Genomic DNA, 13,293 nt, shown 5'->3' with positions numbered 1-13,293 from the left:
CCACTAATGTCTGTCTGTGCATGAGAAAGCTGCTTTAAAAGAAGCAGTATTGTGTCTTTCAAGACGTCAGTCTTCCTCACAATATTGGCCAATCTCTAGACATTAAAAGCATACGTAGAGATGAACTAGGTATGTCCTACACATAGACATTTTCATTTTTAATAGGTCATTACAAAGGGCTGTGCTTTTTAAGAAACAGTCCCATACTCCACCAGATTTGATATGCACACAGCTAAACGGTGTTGAAGCTCAAGAGTGTTCATGGAGCACATGGGTTCATGGAGTCCCTGGCAGCATCTCCAAACTGTAATGTACACCAGTACAGTTATAGGACATGACAACATAGTCCACAGGGGCACAGATAATGTGACATATTGACACATTACACCCAGGGCAGCAGGACTGAGGAAGCCACTTGCACTGCCATTCCCTGACACTTTCACACTCCCTCCAGTTCATCCACAGCTCAGGAACCTCAAACAAACAAGAGGGCAGTAATGTGATATGACAAAGTAATGGAACATGCCAGTGGAAACTAGATTAAAGACTGCTCTTTTTTGGATTAGTTCCTGAGATGCCAGTCACAAGAAATGATCATCTCTTTGCTATACATTGGTTTGGGTTTGGTTTTGTGATTGGTTTTATAGACTGTTCTATTTGATAAACTGTTATGGTGTGGTTTATATTTAACTGTGGTGGACTGTGTTGGGTGTGGTTTGTAGACTGTATTTAATAGACCATGTTTTATGTTTAATATATATATAGTGATGCAGAACCAGTCATCACTGCTGGGTTTTAAATGGGCTTTCAAACTGAATAATTAACATGCATGAAGTTCAAAGTTATAGTATTGCAAATATTATGCCTTACTGCCTAAAGTTTATTAGTTTATTATATGGAGACTGCAGGAAGAGCAATCACTATGAGAAATCCTGTGGTTAATTTTTTTTAAAATATATTTTACCCAGTGATGCAATCTTCTATCCTAGTGTTAGTGTCGTCTGTGTATTAAAAGGTGTGGGAGGCTTATCAGTATAATGATTGCTCACTTCTTCCTAGCTTTATGAGTAAGCATGTTTCCTCCAGACCGTCTGATTCTGTTGTCTCTATTGCACTGCATACATCCACATAGAACAAAGATAATCTTATGAGTGTCTCCTGTCTGTTGTCATCAGACGAGCCATCAAGCTCCAGTAACGACCATGAAACCACACACATTCCTGCATCTGCCGTGATTTCCAGCACACCTATCATCACCACCATCCCACCCAGTCCGACTTCCCCTTCTCCTGTAATACGCCGACAACTGTCCCATGACCAGGGTGAAGAACATCTCTGCCAACACATACAATATCTCAGGAACATCAAAAATGTTCTTTTGTTTTTAACCACGAGTTCTCCCATATCTCCAACTTAGATTCTTTACGACTCACGATCATGGAATCAGATTCTGGAGCCAAAACGGAGCGTTCCAGATCCTTCGATGAGGGCTTGGATAACTACAGGGAAGAAGAGAGAGGGTAAGTTTGTAGTCAGGAAATGAAGTCATAAGCTATCTGTGCAGTGACCACAAGGTTGAAGAGTCAGTCCTCTTCTATTGCTGCCTCTTGCACTGTATGACCTCTCTGTTTACTGTCTCTACAGGCGGTCGATTAAACACACCCATGGATTCAAGGGCCTTAGAAAGGTAAATGAGACTGCTGTAATAATGATAATACATGACAAATTACTATTAGTTCACACACATCTAAGATAAAGGTCTGTCCTGTTGGCATCTCCCTTATGAAACAAAAATATATTGCAGTATATTGGAAAATATCATGTAATATATTAGGCATATATTCTTAAATATATTAATTTTTTTCCAATATATTGCAATATATTGAAAGCGAAAATCATTTTTATATTTTGCTATATATTATATAATATATGTATCATCAATGTATTATTAAATGTATTCAGATATATAAAATATTAGAAAATAAAAAGGGAAAATTACAATATATCACAATATATTTTAAGAAATATATTGGTAAATATATTTTCCTTTCGTAAGGGCTGATCTCCAGCTAGCATTAATTCTGTTAATTTATTGATAATTTTGTGTCATTTTCTTGCTAAAATGATAACTCTGCAGCCTGACCTGTATGCAAGTTCAAAACAAAATAAAATGTTTTCTCTCTTTTGATGAACGAATGGCTCTAAAATGATTGTAATGAGATGGAAAGAGAGTTGTCAAAACACTTTTAGCATTGCTTGTGATTAAATTTAATAATCAGACTAACTCGATAACTGCCTTTTGAACTCAGTTGTCTTCCAGTTACCAAACTGATAAAAGTATCTCATAGGGTTTTCAATGGAAATTTTGAGAAAGGGTGAATCCTGGCTGATCCATGTTTGGTGTGTTTCAGGCAGTTGACAGATCCTCTGAGGACTCTACTTCAGATGTCTTCACTGATGCCACAAAGGAGGGTCCACTTCATTTCCGGCAGCTCAACTCAGATAAGGGAAAGGTACACTAAACACCAAAATTCACATTCATGATTTCTCTTGTTCCAGGTCCCAGTACGGAATGAAGGTGTTTTTAGAGTATGTTGGTCTCTTGTGCTTTAGGAGTCCTTGTCGTATTGTTAACGTGTTGCAACGAGTCTTTGAACCTCTGAATGAATGAGAATGGCTGGAAGGCTTTCAGAAACATTCAATGTTGGCAACTATATTGACAAGCAACTATATTTCATTATTTGCATTTATTTATTGGATAAGTTGATTTTTAATAAGCGGCATAGTGTACCGCCAGACCGTCGTTTTTTTATCAAAACTAAAAATGGAGGCCATTCACTCTTGCCGAAGACTTGTGTATATTTGCTATTTTAACTTAAAGCATGGCACATTCAGACATATTTTCATAATTCTGTTGTCTTTTCTACAGCGTGTTGGCAGTAACATGCGGTCATGGAAGCAGATTTACGCTGTGCTCCGTGGCCACTGCCTCTACCTGTACAAGGACAAGAGGGACGGACAAACCAACGGCAACTGCCAGATTGAAGAAGAGCCTCTGCCAATCAGCATCAAGTCCTGCCTGATTGACATCTCCTATAGCGACACAAAGCGGAAGAACGTCCTTCGGCTGACAACATCAGACTGTGAATACCTGTTCCAGGCAGAAGATCGTGAGGAAATGCTGTCCTGGATCCGAGTCATTCAAGAGAACAGCAATTTGGATGAAGAGGTGACTGATCAGTAATCATAAACATAAACAATTTCAGTTCATACATACAATTAAAGGAGCAATACCTGCCATTAAAAGTATAGTTCACCCAAAAATGAAAAAAAATAAAAATAAATTACAGTACAGACCAAAAGTTTGCACACACCTTCTCATTCAAAGAGTTTTCTTTATTTTCATGACTGTGAAAATTGTAGATTCACACTGAAGGAATCAAAACACATGTGGAAATAATTATGGAATTATATACATAACAAAAAAGTGTGAAACAACTGAAAATATGTCATATTCTAGGTTCTTCAAAGTAGCCATCTTTTGCTTTGATTACTGCTTTGCACACTCTTGGCATTCTCTTGATGAGCTTCAAGAGGCAGTCACCTGAAATGGTCTTCCAACAGTCTTGAAGGAGTTCCCCGAGAGATGCTTAGCACTTGTTGGCCCTTTTGCCTTCTGTCTGTGGTCCAGCTCACCCCTAAACCATCTCGATTGGGTTCAGGTCCGGTGACTGTGGAGGCCAGGTCATCTGGCGCAGCACCCCATCACTCTCCTTCTTGCTCAAATAGCCCTTGATGCCTTCAGTGTGAATCTACAATTTTCATAGTCATGAAAATAAAGAAAACTCTTTGAATGAGAAGGTGTGTCCACAATTTTGGTCTGTACTGTATGTTTATCTGCTTACCCCCAGGGCATCCAAAATGTAAGTGAGTTTGTTTCTTCAGTAGTTTCAACACAAACCAAGATTTTTAACTCAAACCGTTGTAGTCTGTCAGTCATAATAATTGAAGTGAATGGGAATCGTGATGATACATAGATGTGTAAAGACAGGAAACAATCGGTCTGTGCAAGAAACTGAACAGTATTCATATTTTAACTCTGATTCATCACAACGTCCGAATTGTCCTGAGTGCGTGACGTGGCTTCTTGCTTTATGGCAGATTGCAGACTGATAAGTGCATTACCACCACCTACCTCTCAAATGGATCATTGACCCTCTATCTACAATCTCAGTTAGGAGTGTCAATTTGAGAGCTAGGCGGCGGTAATGCACGTATAAGTCCGCCATATAGCAAGTAGAAAAAGACGTGTCATGCGCCGCTGTTGAGAATGCGCTCAGGACAGTTCGGACATTGCGGTGAAGCCTTGATTACCATTTTCATCCATTACATGACTGACAGACTGCAATGGTCAGAGTTAAAAATCTTTGTTTGTGTTCTACTGAAGCAACAAAGTCACCTACATCTTGGATTCTCTGCGTGTAATCAGAAAAACATCAAATTTTCATTTTTGATGGCACCTTTATGATTCATACTTACAGTAAATGTATCAGTTACGTACTTACTATCCGAATTATGTTAAGAGAGACTTGGATGCTTGGAGTTTTGTTTAGATTTTTATTACTGAATTCCTATTTGTTGAGCCCTTGTAGTAAGTGTTCATGCTCCTACACTTTGAGCCGTGGTGCTCATGTAGGTTAATACAATTTAACATTCAGATCTCTTCGCATTAACCCCAATTTGCCCCATCAAGTCATCTGTATGTCTTCCCTACACAAGCCTTCTCTATTCTCGCACATCGGATGAGAAATCTCATGCTTTGGCTGGCACAACTCAAAGATATCGCACTCCAGAAATGCCTGCTAAAGTTCAAGGTGGCAGACCAAAATAGTGAATCGAATGACAATATTTTTTCACTTCAAGGATGACCAAAGTTTTTTATTTTTATTTATTTATTTTTTTCTTCTATTCCAGTAAAAAATATCTATGTACAAAGCTAAATCTTCTACCACATAAATCAATTGGCATTGATGATATTTCTACAGACTTTATTCAAGCGACGCTGCCAGTGTGTGTACAAACTCTAACCCTAACCCTAAGTTGTAAAAAAGCTAGAAACAAAATTAAAATGAAATGTTATAGAATGATGGAATATGTTAAACTCACATCAGACTTTTTTTTTCACTCAAGACAACTGATTATATCTTCATTGATGAATTTTGAGTATAATAAAACGGAACATTATCTATGACCTTAATTACTTTTGAGGATTACTTGTATCATAGTTTTATATTGTCACATCGCACAGCCGTAAAACTTGCTCTATGGTAACGCACTAAGACATTATAAACATAACAGTATGACCTTCTATAAAGCTGCTTTGAAGCAATGTGTGTGGTGAAAAGCGATATACAAATTAATTTGACTTAACATTGGCTCAGCCATTGCCATGGGTTTTATGGTGGAGCAGTCTGTTTGTCAGACCAATGACAGACGGAAAACCAGTTTTTTTTTTAGTTTTTTATTTAAACAATCATTATTTTTGCAGTTTCCTTTAGTGACGTAAGTGGTACAGAAACCACATTTTGTCTTTGAATTATAGGGGTAAGTCTATCCAGGTCTAGTGCCTGATATAGATATGGAGAATGTTTTGGACTTCCTCATGAATCATGGAACGAAACCTATTTAAATAACCTTCTTACAATAGCTGAACATAACCTAGGGCTTTTTTGAACTTTTCAGAAAAACCATGCCATTTTCTCTCTTTCCTTCTTCCTTCTGTAGAATGCAACTGTAACTAGCACAGACCTCATCAACCGGAAAATAAAGGAGTACAACACTCTAATGAGGTAAGTAGGAAAAAGGGAAGGGTCCTCATCCTATTTTGTAGTGTTCTTCCTCTTCTCGATCTTGACTTGGTTTCTGTGTGTTGCAGTCCACCAAGCAGTAAAACAGAACTCTCACCCAGGGCGTCCCGTCAGTCCCTGAGCATCAGGCAGACGTTACTGGGCAATAAAGGGGAGAATAAAGCCACAAGCCCTCACTCACCAAACAAGGACCATGATAGGAAAGCCATGCATAAAGGTAACAGCATCAAGGGCACTTGCTCGTTGTATTTTATTTAGTACAGTAAAGCATCATCACAGTGCGTGTGTATGTTAAATATTTTTGTGCGTAGAGTATTTTGCTTAGCAACATGCTAACATCAAACTGTAATTAGTGCTGTTGATTAGTGCATAATAAATCACTTGTGAGTTTCCTTTGGGTTAAGGTGCTGTCTTAGAAGATATACAGCTCACTATGTTTGAGACTTGGTTCTCTGTGGCAAATTCTTATTATGGTTGTCTATAAATAGACGAAACCAGCCCACCCAAGGATAAGGGCACATGGCGGAAGGGCATCCCTGGTCTGATGAGAAAGCCATTTGAGAAGAAATCATCTCATGGAATCACATTTGGAGTAAGACTAGATGACTGTCCTCCAGCTCAGAACAACAGAGTAAGACCACAAAGAACATCTTCTGTCTTTCTCTCGCTGTTTCACTTGGCATTGTTAATTTTAGTGACATCCCAAAGCCTTCCTTTGTGAAAAAGGAGTGTAGTACACTTTAAAAGTGTAATATACCGTATTTTCCGGACTATAAGTCGCACTTTTTTTCATAGTTTGGCTGGTCCTGCAACTTATAGTCAGGTACGACTTATTTATCAAAATGAATTTGACATGAACCAAGAGAAATGAACCAAGAGAAAACATTACCATCCACAGCCGCCAGAGGGCGCTCTATGCTGCTCAGTGCTCCTGTAGTCTACACTGAAAACATAGAGCGCCCTCTCTGGACGGTAATGTTTTCTCTTTGTTCTAAATAAATGCGACTTATAGTCCAGTACGACTTATATGTGTTTTTTTTTTTTTTCCCTCATCATGACGTATTTTTGGGCTGATGCGACTTATACTCAGGTGCGACTTATAGTCCAAAAAATACGGTACTTTAATAAACTTTAAAGTTTTACTGTTTTAGTACATAAAAGTTATACTGTTATAGTACATCTTTATATGTTGTTTTCTTATTCTATTGTCTGTGAAATATGGTTAAAGTGTACTTTTGAATGTACCGACAAGCATTTATGATAAACTACAATATACTTTGACCATTTTTATTGAAACTTTTATGGTAATAAATGTGTGTAATGATAACATAAGTTGCAATTTATTGCATTTAAAATATACTTGATATTTTTAGCTGTAGGTGTTTAAGAGTAATATTTTAGTCTGTAGGATGAATGTAATTGTATTGGATCCTGTTACGTTTTTCATACTGCTGATTTTGGAGTCATATTTGTCTATGTAAACACATTCATATGTCGTGTCGTTTTAGATTGGCTTGCAGGCATGTGACCGTTCTTTGTGTGTTTTAGTTTGTTCCTCTGATAGTTGAAGTGTGCTGTAAGCTGGTGGAAGAACGGGGACTGGAATACACTGGCATTTACAGAGTGCCAGGAAATAATGCCTCCATCTCCACCATGCAGGAAGAGCTCAATAACAAGGGCATGGGCGACATCGATATTCAGGATGATGTAAGTGTAGCATGTAGTTCATGTGTTTGTAACATATTCTCAGCTTCTTGCTTGAGGTCCTTTGTCATCTTTTTTTTTAAAATAAATGTGTTCCTGGACAGAAATGGAAGGACTTGAACGTGATCAGCAGTTTACTCAAATCCTTCTTCAGGAAACTTCCTGAACCCCTATTCACTGACGGTAAAAACATGCTTTTTGGAATTCCCTTGCTTGAGGCTATTTATGACTCATATTTTATTCATGTATCTTGCATTTGATTAACATTAGTTGTGTAGTTTGCCATCTAGTGGCTGTGAGTGTAATAGACATGTAATTTCAACACCTGAGAGCTGAAATCATTTTCCTTTATGATCTGGCCTCTATAGAGAAGTATGCAGACTTTATTGATGCCAACAGAATAGAGGATCCTGTAGAGAGACTCAAAGTGCTCAAAAGACTGGTAAGAGGCAGTTGACCTAATTACCATTTGTTTATAGTGATTATAATTTCACTGTTTGTTATGGCGATCCTAAATAAACCTCAAATTTTTCAGCTTCATGAGTTGCCTGATCATCATTACGAAACACTGAAGTTCCTCTCTGCACATCTCAAAACTGTGGCTGAAAACTCGGAAAAGAACAAGGTAAACCATTCCTGGTGTCCCACAGGGATGTACACACAGAAATGTGCACTTCCGTTCAAAAACAACAAGATGATGTGCAGCAGAAGGGAACAGAACACATAATTCAGGGATCTCGAGAGAGGTTTTCAAGCTTTTTTTCCAGATTTACAGTGATCCGGATATTTATTTTGAAGCTCGTTTTTAAAGGATAACATATACTACGTATTAGTAGTTATTTTTTGAGAGAAATTAGATATTCATGAGTGGTGTGACTTGAATTTATAGATCAAAAATTGATTGGATGCCCATATATGGTTGGAGGAAAGGGCTTGGTTGATATCAACCCAAAATGAAAGTAGTTTTTTAGGCAGAGCAAGTTACTGTATAGTAATGTGCACTGATGATTTGTACGCAATGAGAACAGGATTGAAAAAAGTAAACAAAACAGCAAAAAGTGGTGCAGTGGTCACATTTCCTGTGATATAATCACTCCCTTTGTGTTTATATAGATAGAAAAGGTCTCATCTAGGGAGAAATGTATCATCTTGCTCATTTGTCGTTGTGTCAGATGGAGCCACGGAATCTGGCCATTGTGTTCGGCCCGACATTGGTGAGAACATCTGAAGACAATATGACCCACATGGTGACACATATGCCAGACCAGTACAAGATTGTAGAAACGCTCATTCAGCATGTGAGTTCTTTAATCCTCCCGTGGAGAAAGAAAACACCTCTCCCAAATGTGTCAGGTATTTGAGCATTGGTGAAAAAATTCTGAATGCAGTCTGGTGTTCTCTTGCAGTACGACTGGTTCTTCACTGAGGAGGGTGAAAAGGAGCCTACGGTGTGTATTACTACAGCTGCATTCTTCATTCCTTTTATTATTATTATTATTATTTAATTGTTAGATGTGTTTGCTAAGGTAGGCAGGTATTTGAACACACCCCTAACCCTGATTAACCCTTAAACTACGGAGTCTATCTCATTCGTAACTGGGGATATGCTCTGGTATTGTGACTGAATTTGTGACTAGTTTCTCGCTGCAACTCTTCATTCATTTGTTTTTCTGTATGTCACTCAGACGACGGTCCAGGAGGAGAGTGCTGTGGAGTCTCAGCCTGTGCCTAACATTGACCACCTGCTGACCAACATCGGCCGGACGGGCACCTCTCCAGGGGAAGTGTCAGGTAACATGTGCCCTTGGTTGGACCCTCTCTGAGACGGGTTCACCTTTTATACCCTTATGCAAATAATAATTATATCTAGAGCCCACATGAACTAAAGCAAAAACTACAATACTATGTTGAATTTTGTTTATATATATATTGCTGAAAAATGCTTTACTTTTCTGTGAACAGAAGCAGCTTCTCCCTATGATTTTAAATAAAAACTGTGCTATGGATTAATTTCAAAGCCTGTGTGAGTTTGGGAGGCAAAATATTAAATTGGCTTGGTGTGACCTTGAATTATTTGGTTTTGATTTTCTGATTGCATTTGTAGTATGTCGATTTTGGCAACTTTCTGTCTTTATCCCATTTCTGTTTTGGTTATTTGTCATGTCTGTGTGAATCTCACAAAACCTGTCCAAAGAAATAGCCGGTTCATATTTCACCTAAAAATAATAAGGAAAAAATTGAGAGAGAACAATAAGATTATAAAAAATAAACAAAATAAAATTGAAAAAAAATTCTATATGCACATTTTTTGGAGGGATTTTGGGTTGAAATACAACCGTTTCTTTGAGATTCACCCATTTAGCGTGTCTCTTTCTCTATACGTTTAAACTCGTACCTGTAATTCTGCCAACTGCTCTACTAAAACGTCATGTTCTTTCTCCAAGATAGAACAAACAAATAGCTAAAGCCAAAACGAACGCAGAAAACGCTTGCCAATCTCTGATCCCTCTGTCTCTAGTGCCCCTCTGTCGCGTGTCCTAAAGGCTTTCCCAGCATTCACACATACTGATCTTGACACAGGACAAGTGGGCGGAGTCTGTCACACCTTGATGTCACTGATGGACTCAATAGTGTCCGTGATGGGCAGCTGGAACTGTAGGAAGAGGGAGGACTGTTGCCCGCAGTGCAGCTGTCTAGTCTGCAGACACCCTCGCATTTTATGACATGGAGAGAATGAAAGAGAACAAAAAGTGCAATGGGAAAGCGCAGCAGAACTGTTGGGTTCTGTGGGGCATGGTTTGTGAGTTTACCTGGCGTTGAGCAGTTCTGCTGTCTCAAAGGCTCTTTGCCATCTGTCGCCCCTCTCTCTCTCTCTCTCTCTGAATGCTGGCCAAACGGAGAGACAGCATGGTAATGATACTCGGTTCTGAAAATCACTCGGTCAAACCATTTGTCACAACCAAGGGGTGTGCAGGGGGGCTTAGCTCGACACAGAAGAAATAAGCCTCCAAAATTTGCCTTTGTCTTTGCCCTGGAAAATGAAATGGGAGCAAAGACAGCAGTGAATCGGTTGTTTAACTCTTCCTTGCTGCCATTCTGTCTTCCCATAGTGTCATCTTTTCTGTGTAGCTAGCCCCTCTCTGACCCCTGTCACTTCTGAGCTTGGTTCGTGCCTCGAGTGTGTCATCTTCATTGTGGTCACAACAGAACACATCAGACTAGCCTCAGCACTGTCATTAAACATCCATTTCTGAATTACACACATTGTGCATGAGCTTAGAGTGGAAAGGGTTGTTGAATTAACTGTTTAAATGCAACATTTCCAGTAACCATTAGAAAACACTAAATTCACTTAAGGAATATCCAGGATAAAAAAATAAAATAAAAAAAGTTAAAAAATAAAATATTTTACTTAGAACTCAAATCTTTAGAGGTGTTTCTCACATTAAATCCTCTTTATAAAAATGTGTTATTTGAGTTTTAAAGTTGTCTACATGGTCTTGTTATAAGTGGGGCTGCTGTTATATACAGACAAACTTTAGGTTGTATATATAGCCACATCATTTTTTTTTTTTTTTGCAACTGACAGAATGTCACAGATGGGTTTTACTTTTATGGAACCCAGTATTATGCTGATTACTTAAAATTATACATGTATTCTACTTAAGATTTATGGAGAATACATTTTTTTTCTCTGATTTCTTCTTACAATTATAGGTTCTGTATATCTGCTTCTAAGGATCATAGTATGTTGGAATCAGATGGTTACAGATTTTAATATAGGTCATATAATATAAATATCACTTATGACACTGCCTGCAAGACCCTCATCATTGTGTGTGTACTCTATGGTCTTGTGTCACTCTCCATGCATCATATTAGGTGCATTTATTCCTTCATAAAATGGGTAAAGTCCAACTGATCTCTTTTGCAACCACAAAAATTCATTTTGTGCCAGATTCATGTGACCATATTGTCTGTGTTTGCTGGATTTTCTTACACGTGAAAGATTGCCCCCTACTGGTGAATATGTAGTATGTGAGTGTTATGATAAAACAGCACTCACTCGTTAGTTTGCAATGCATGCACTCCTGAATTGGATCCATATTCCCCGTCATTCCGCTCTTCTGTTGTTTTTCATGCTCTTGTCCCCATGCACACCCTTTCTTCATGCATATGTATCTCTTCTTATCACCTACTGTCTGTATTTTTTAGATCAGTACAAGGACATGTGCAATCCACTAATCGTGTATCATTTCTCTTTACTCCACAGATTCACCAACCAGTGACTCTGCTAAATCTAAGGTGAGTTTGACCCTTGGACTGCAGCCCCTTCTCTGATAGGGCAGGTATTGTGGGTGAGTGTAGTTCTTTCACCAGACTGACACTTCACCACTCCCAGTGCAGTACCTGAGAGCCAGGTGCATCTTGAAGAGACTAGACAGATCTTTGAACATGCACTACATTCAGTGTAACAGGGCAATGAGATGTTGCTAAAAGATGCACTAGGTATGGGAATCGAGAACCATTTTCACAAAATACTGCAAGCAAATTATCTTCATGCTGTTCGACTCTCTTAACAGTTCTTGAATGTCCAATGTATATATATATATATTAGGGGTGTAACGGTACGCAAAAATCACGGTTCGGTACGTACCTCGGTTTTAAAGTCGCGGTTCGGTTCATTTTCGGTACAGTAAGGGAAAGAAATGCAAACATTAAACTGCAGGTTGTTTATTACTATAAACTTTGTTTTAACAATTTGATTACACTTTTTTTATAATACTTTTTAATTATATATATATATATATATATATATATATATATATATATATATATATATATATATATATATATATATATAATAAAAAAGAATAAGAAATAAAATACTGCTGCAAAGTTCTCCACTAAATAAAATACTCTGTCTTAAACCAATAACAAAATATAATGAAAAATATAGATAAATAACTATGATTACAGTGCAGCATAACCAATCCCAGCTTGTAGGCCTGCTCATATTTAAAAAAAAAAAAAAAAAATATATATATATATATATATATATATATATATATATATATATATATATAACTTTTCCAAAGTGTAAAGTGAAGTATAAACAGTTTCAGTTTTTAGACCTGCTCAGATTTCGTTATTGTGTTGGACCGATCGGGATTAAGAGCAAAGGTCTGTTTAAATGTCGACGGGAGCTACGTTTGAATTACAATCGTTTTTTCCTAGTTGTAGTGATGTTCACATTCGCGTGATGCCTTTTGAAAACATTAGGCCGGTGACACACTGGCATATTGCACCTGTCAAAAATTTTCTATTTTGCCGTCAATACTGTTGACGGTGTCCTTTATCAGTAGGCTTTATATTTATGCTCAACATAAAGTTTAGAAATAGTTGTCGTGAAGACAAGATCCTGGTCTGTCGGCGCCTCAGCGGTCTCCCTCTATGTCATCTACAGTAGCAGAAACGCGCCAGCGCCGCGTCAGGCATGATTCTGGTGTGTAAAGACACAGAAAACGCGAAACAGCCGTCATGCAACTAACACGCAGCAGAAACGACACGCTCATGCCACGCAGCCAGTGTGTCACCGACCTTAGAATCAGCTGCAGGGCGGGATTTGCGCTGAACGCGAAGACTTCCGCCACTTAATATGTTGTCTGGAAACACGAAAATGTACATGTTCCGCAAACAAAATATTGCATTCGGGCATTCA

The 13,293-nt window shown here is 38.2% G+C and overlaps 1 protein-coding gene across 1 annotated transcript in view; it reads left to right on the top strand.

Moving 5' to 3' along the window:
* Positions 1-13,293, top strand: part of LOC113066000 (rho GTPase-activating protein 21-like) — a 62,030-nt gene that overhangs the window by 44,657 nt on the left and 4,080 nt on the right. Inside the window, exons 9-24 of the mRNA XM_026237548.1 lie at positions 1,176-1,322; positions 1,418-1,520; positions 1,645-1,687; positions 2,412-2,513; positions 2,930-3,229; positions 5,785-5,849; positions 5,936-6,084; positions 6,356-6,498; positions 7,416-7,574; positions 7,676-7,754; positions 7,940-8,013; positions 8,107-8,196; positions 8,744-8,869; positions 8,978-9,019; positions 9,257-9,362; positions 11,845-11,876. Of these exons, the coding sequence (XP_026093333.1) occupies positions 1,176-1,322; positions 1,418-1,520; positions 1,645-1,687; positions 2,412-2,513; positions 2,930-3,229; positions 5,785-5,849; positions 5,936-6,084; positions 6,356-6,498; positions 7,416-7,574; positions 7,676-7,754; positions 7,940-8,013; positions 8,107-8,196; positions 8,744-8,869; positions 8,978-9,019; positions 9,257-9,362; positions 11,845-11,876 (1,760 nt within the window). The remainder of the gene's footprint in view (positions 1-1,175; positions 1,323-1,417; positions 1,521-1,644; positions 1,688-2,411; positions 2,514-2,929; positions 3,230-5,784; positions 5,850-5,935; positions 6,085-6,355; positions 6,499-7,415; positions 7,575-7,675; positions 7,755-7,939; positions 8,014-8,106; positions 8,197-8,743; positions 8,870-8,977; positions 9,020-9,256; positions 9,363-11,844; positions 11,877-13,293) is intronic.

Source organism: Carassius auratus, chromosome 49 (genome assembly GCF_003368295.1).
Source record: "Carassius auratus strain Wakin chromosome 49, ASM336829v1, whole genome shotgun sequence".
In the NCBI taxonomy this organism is placed as follows: domain Eukaryota; kingdom Metazoa; phylum Chordata; class Actinopteri; order Cypriniformes; family Cyprinidae; genus Carassius; species Carassius auratus.
The sequence above is the reverse complement of the archived record's forward strand: the minus strand, read 5'-3'. Positions and strand labels throughout refer to the sequence as shown.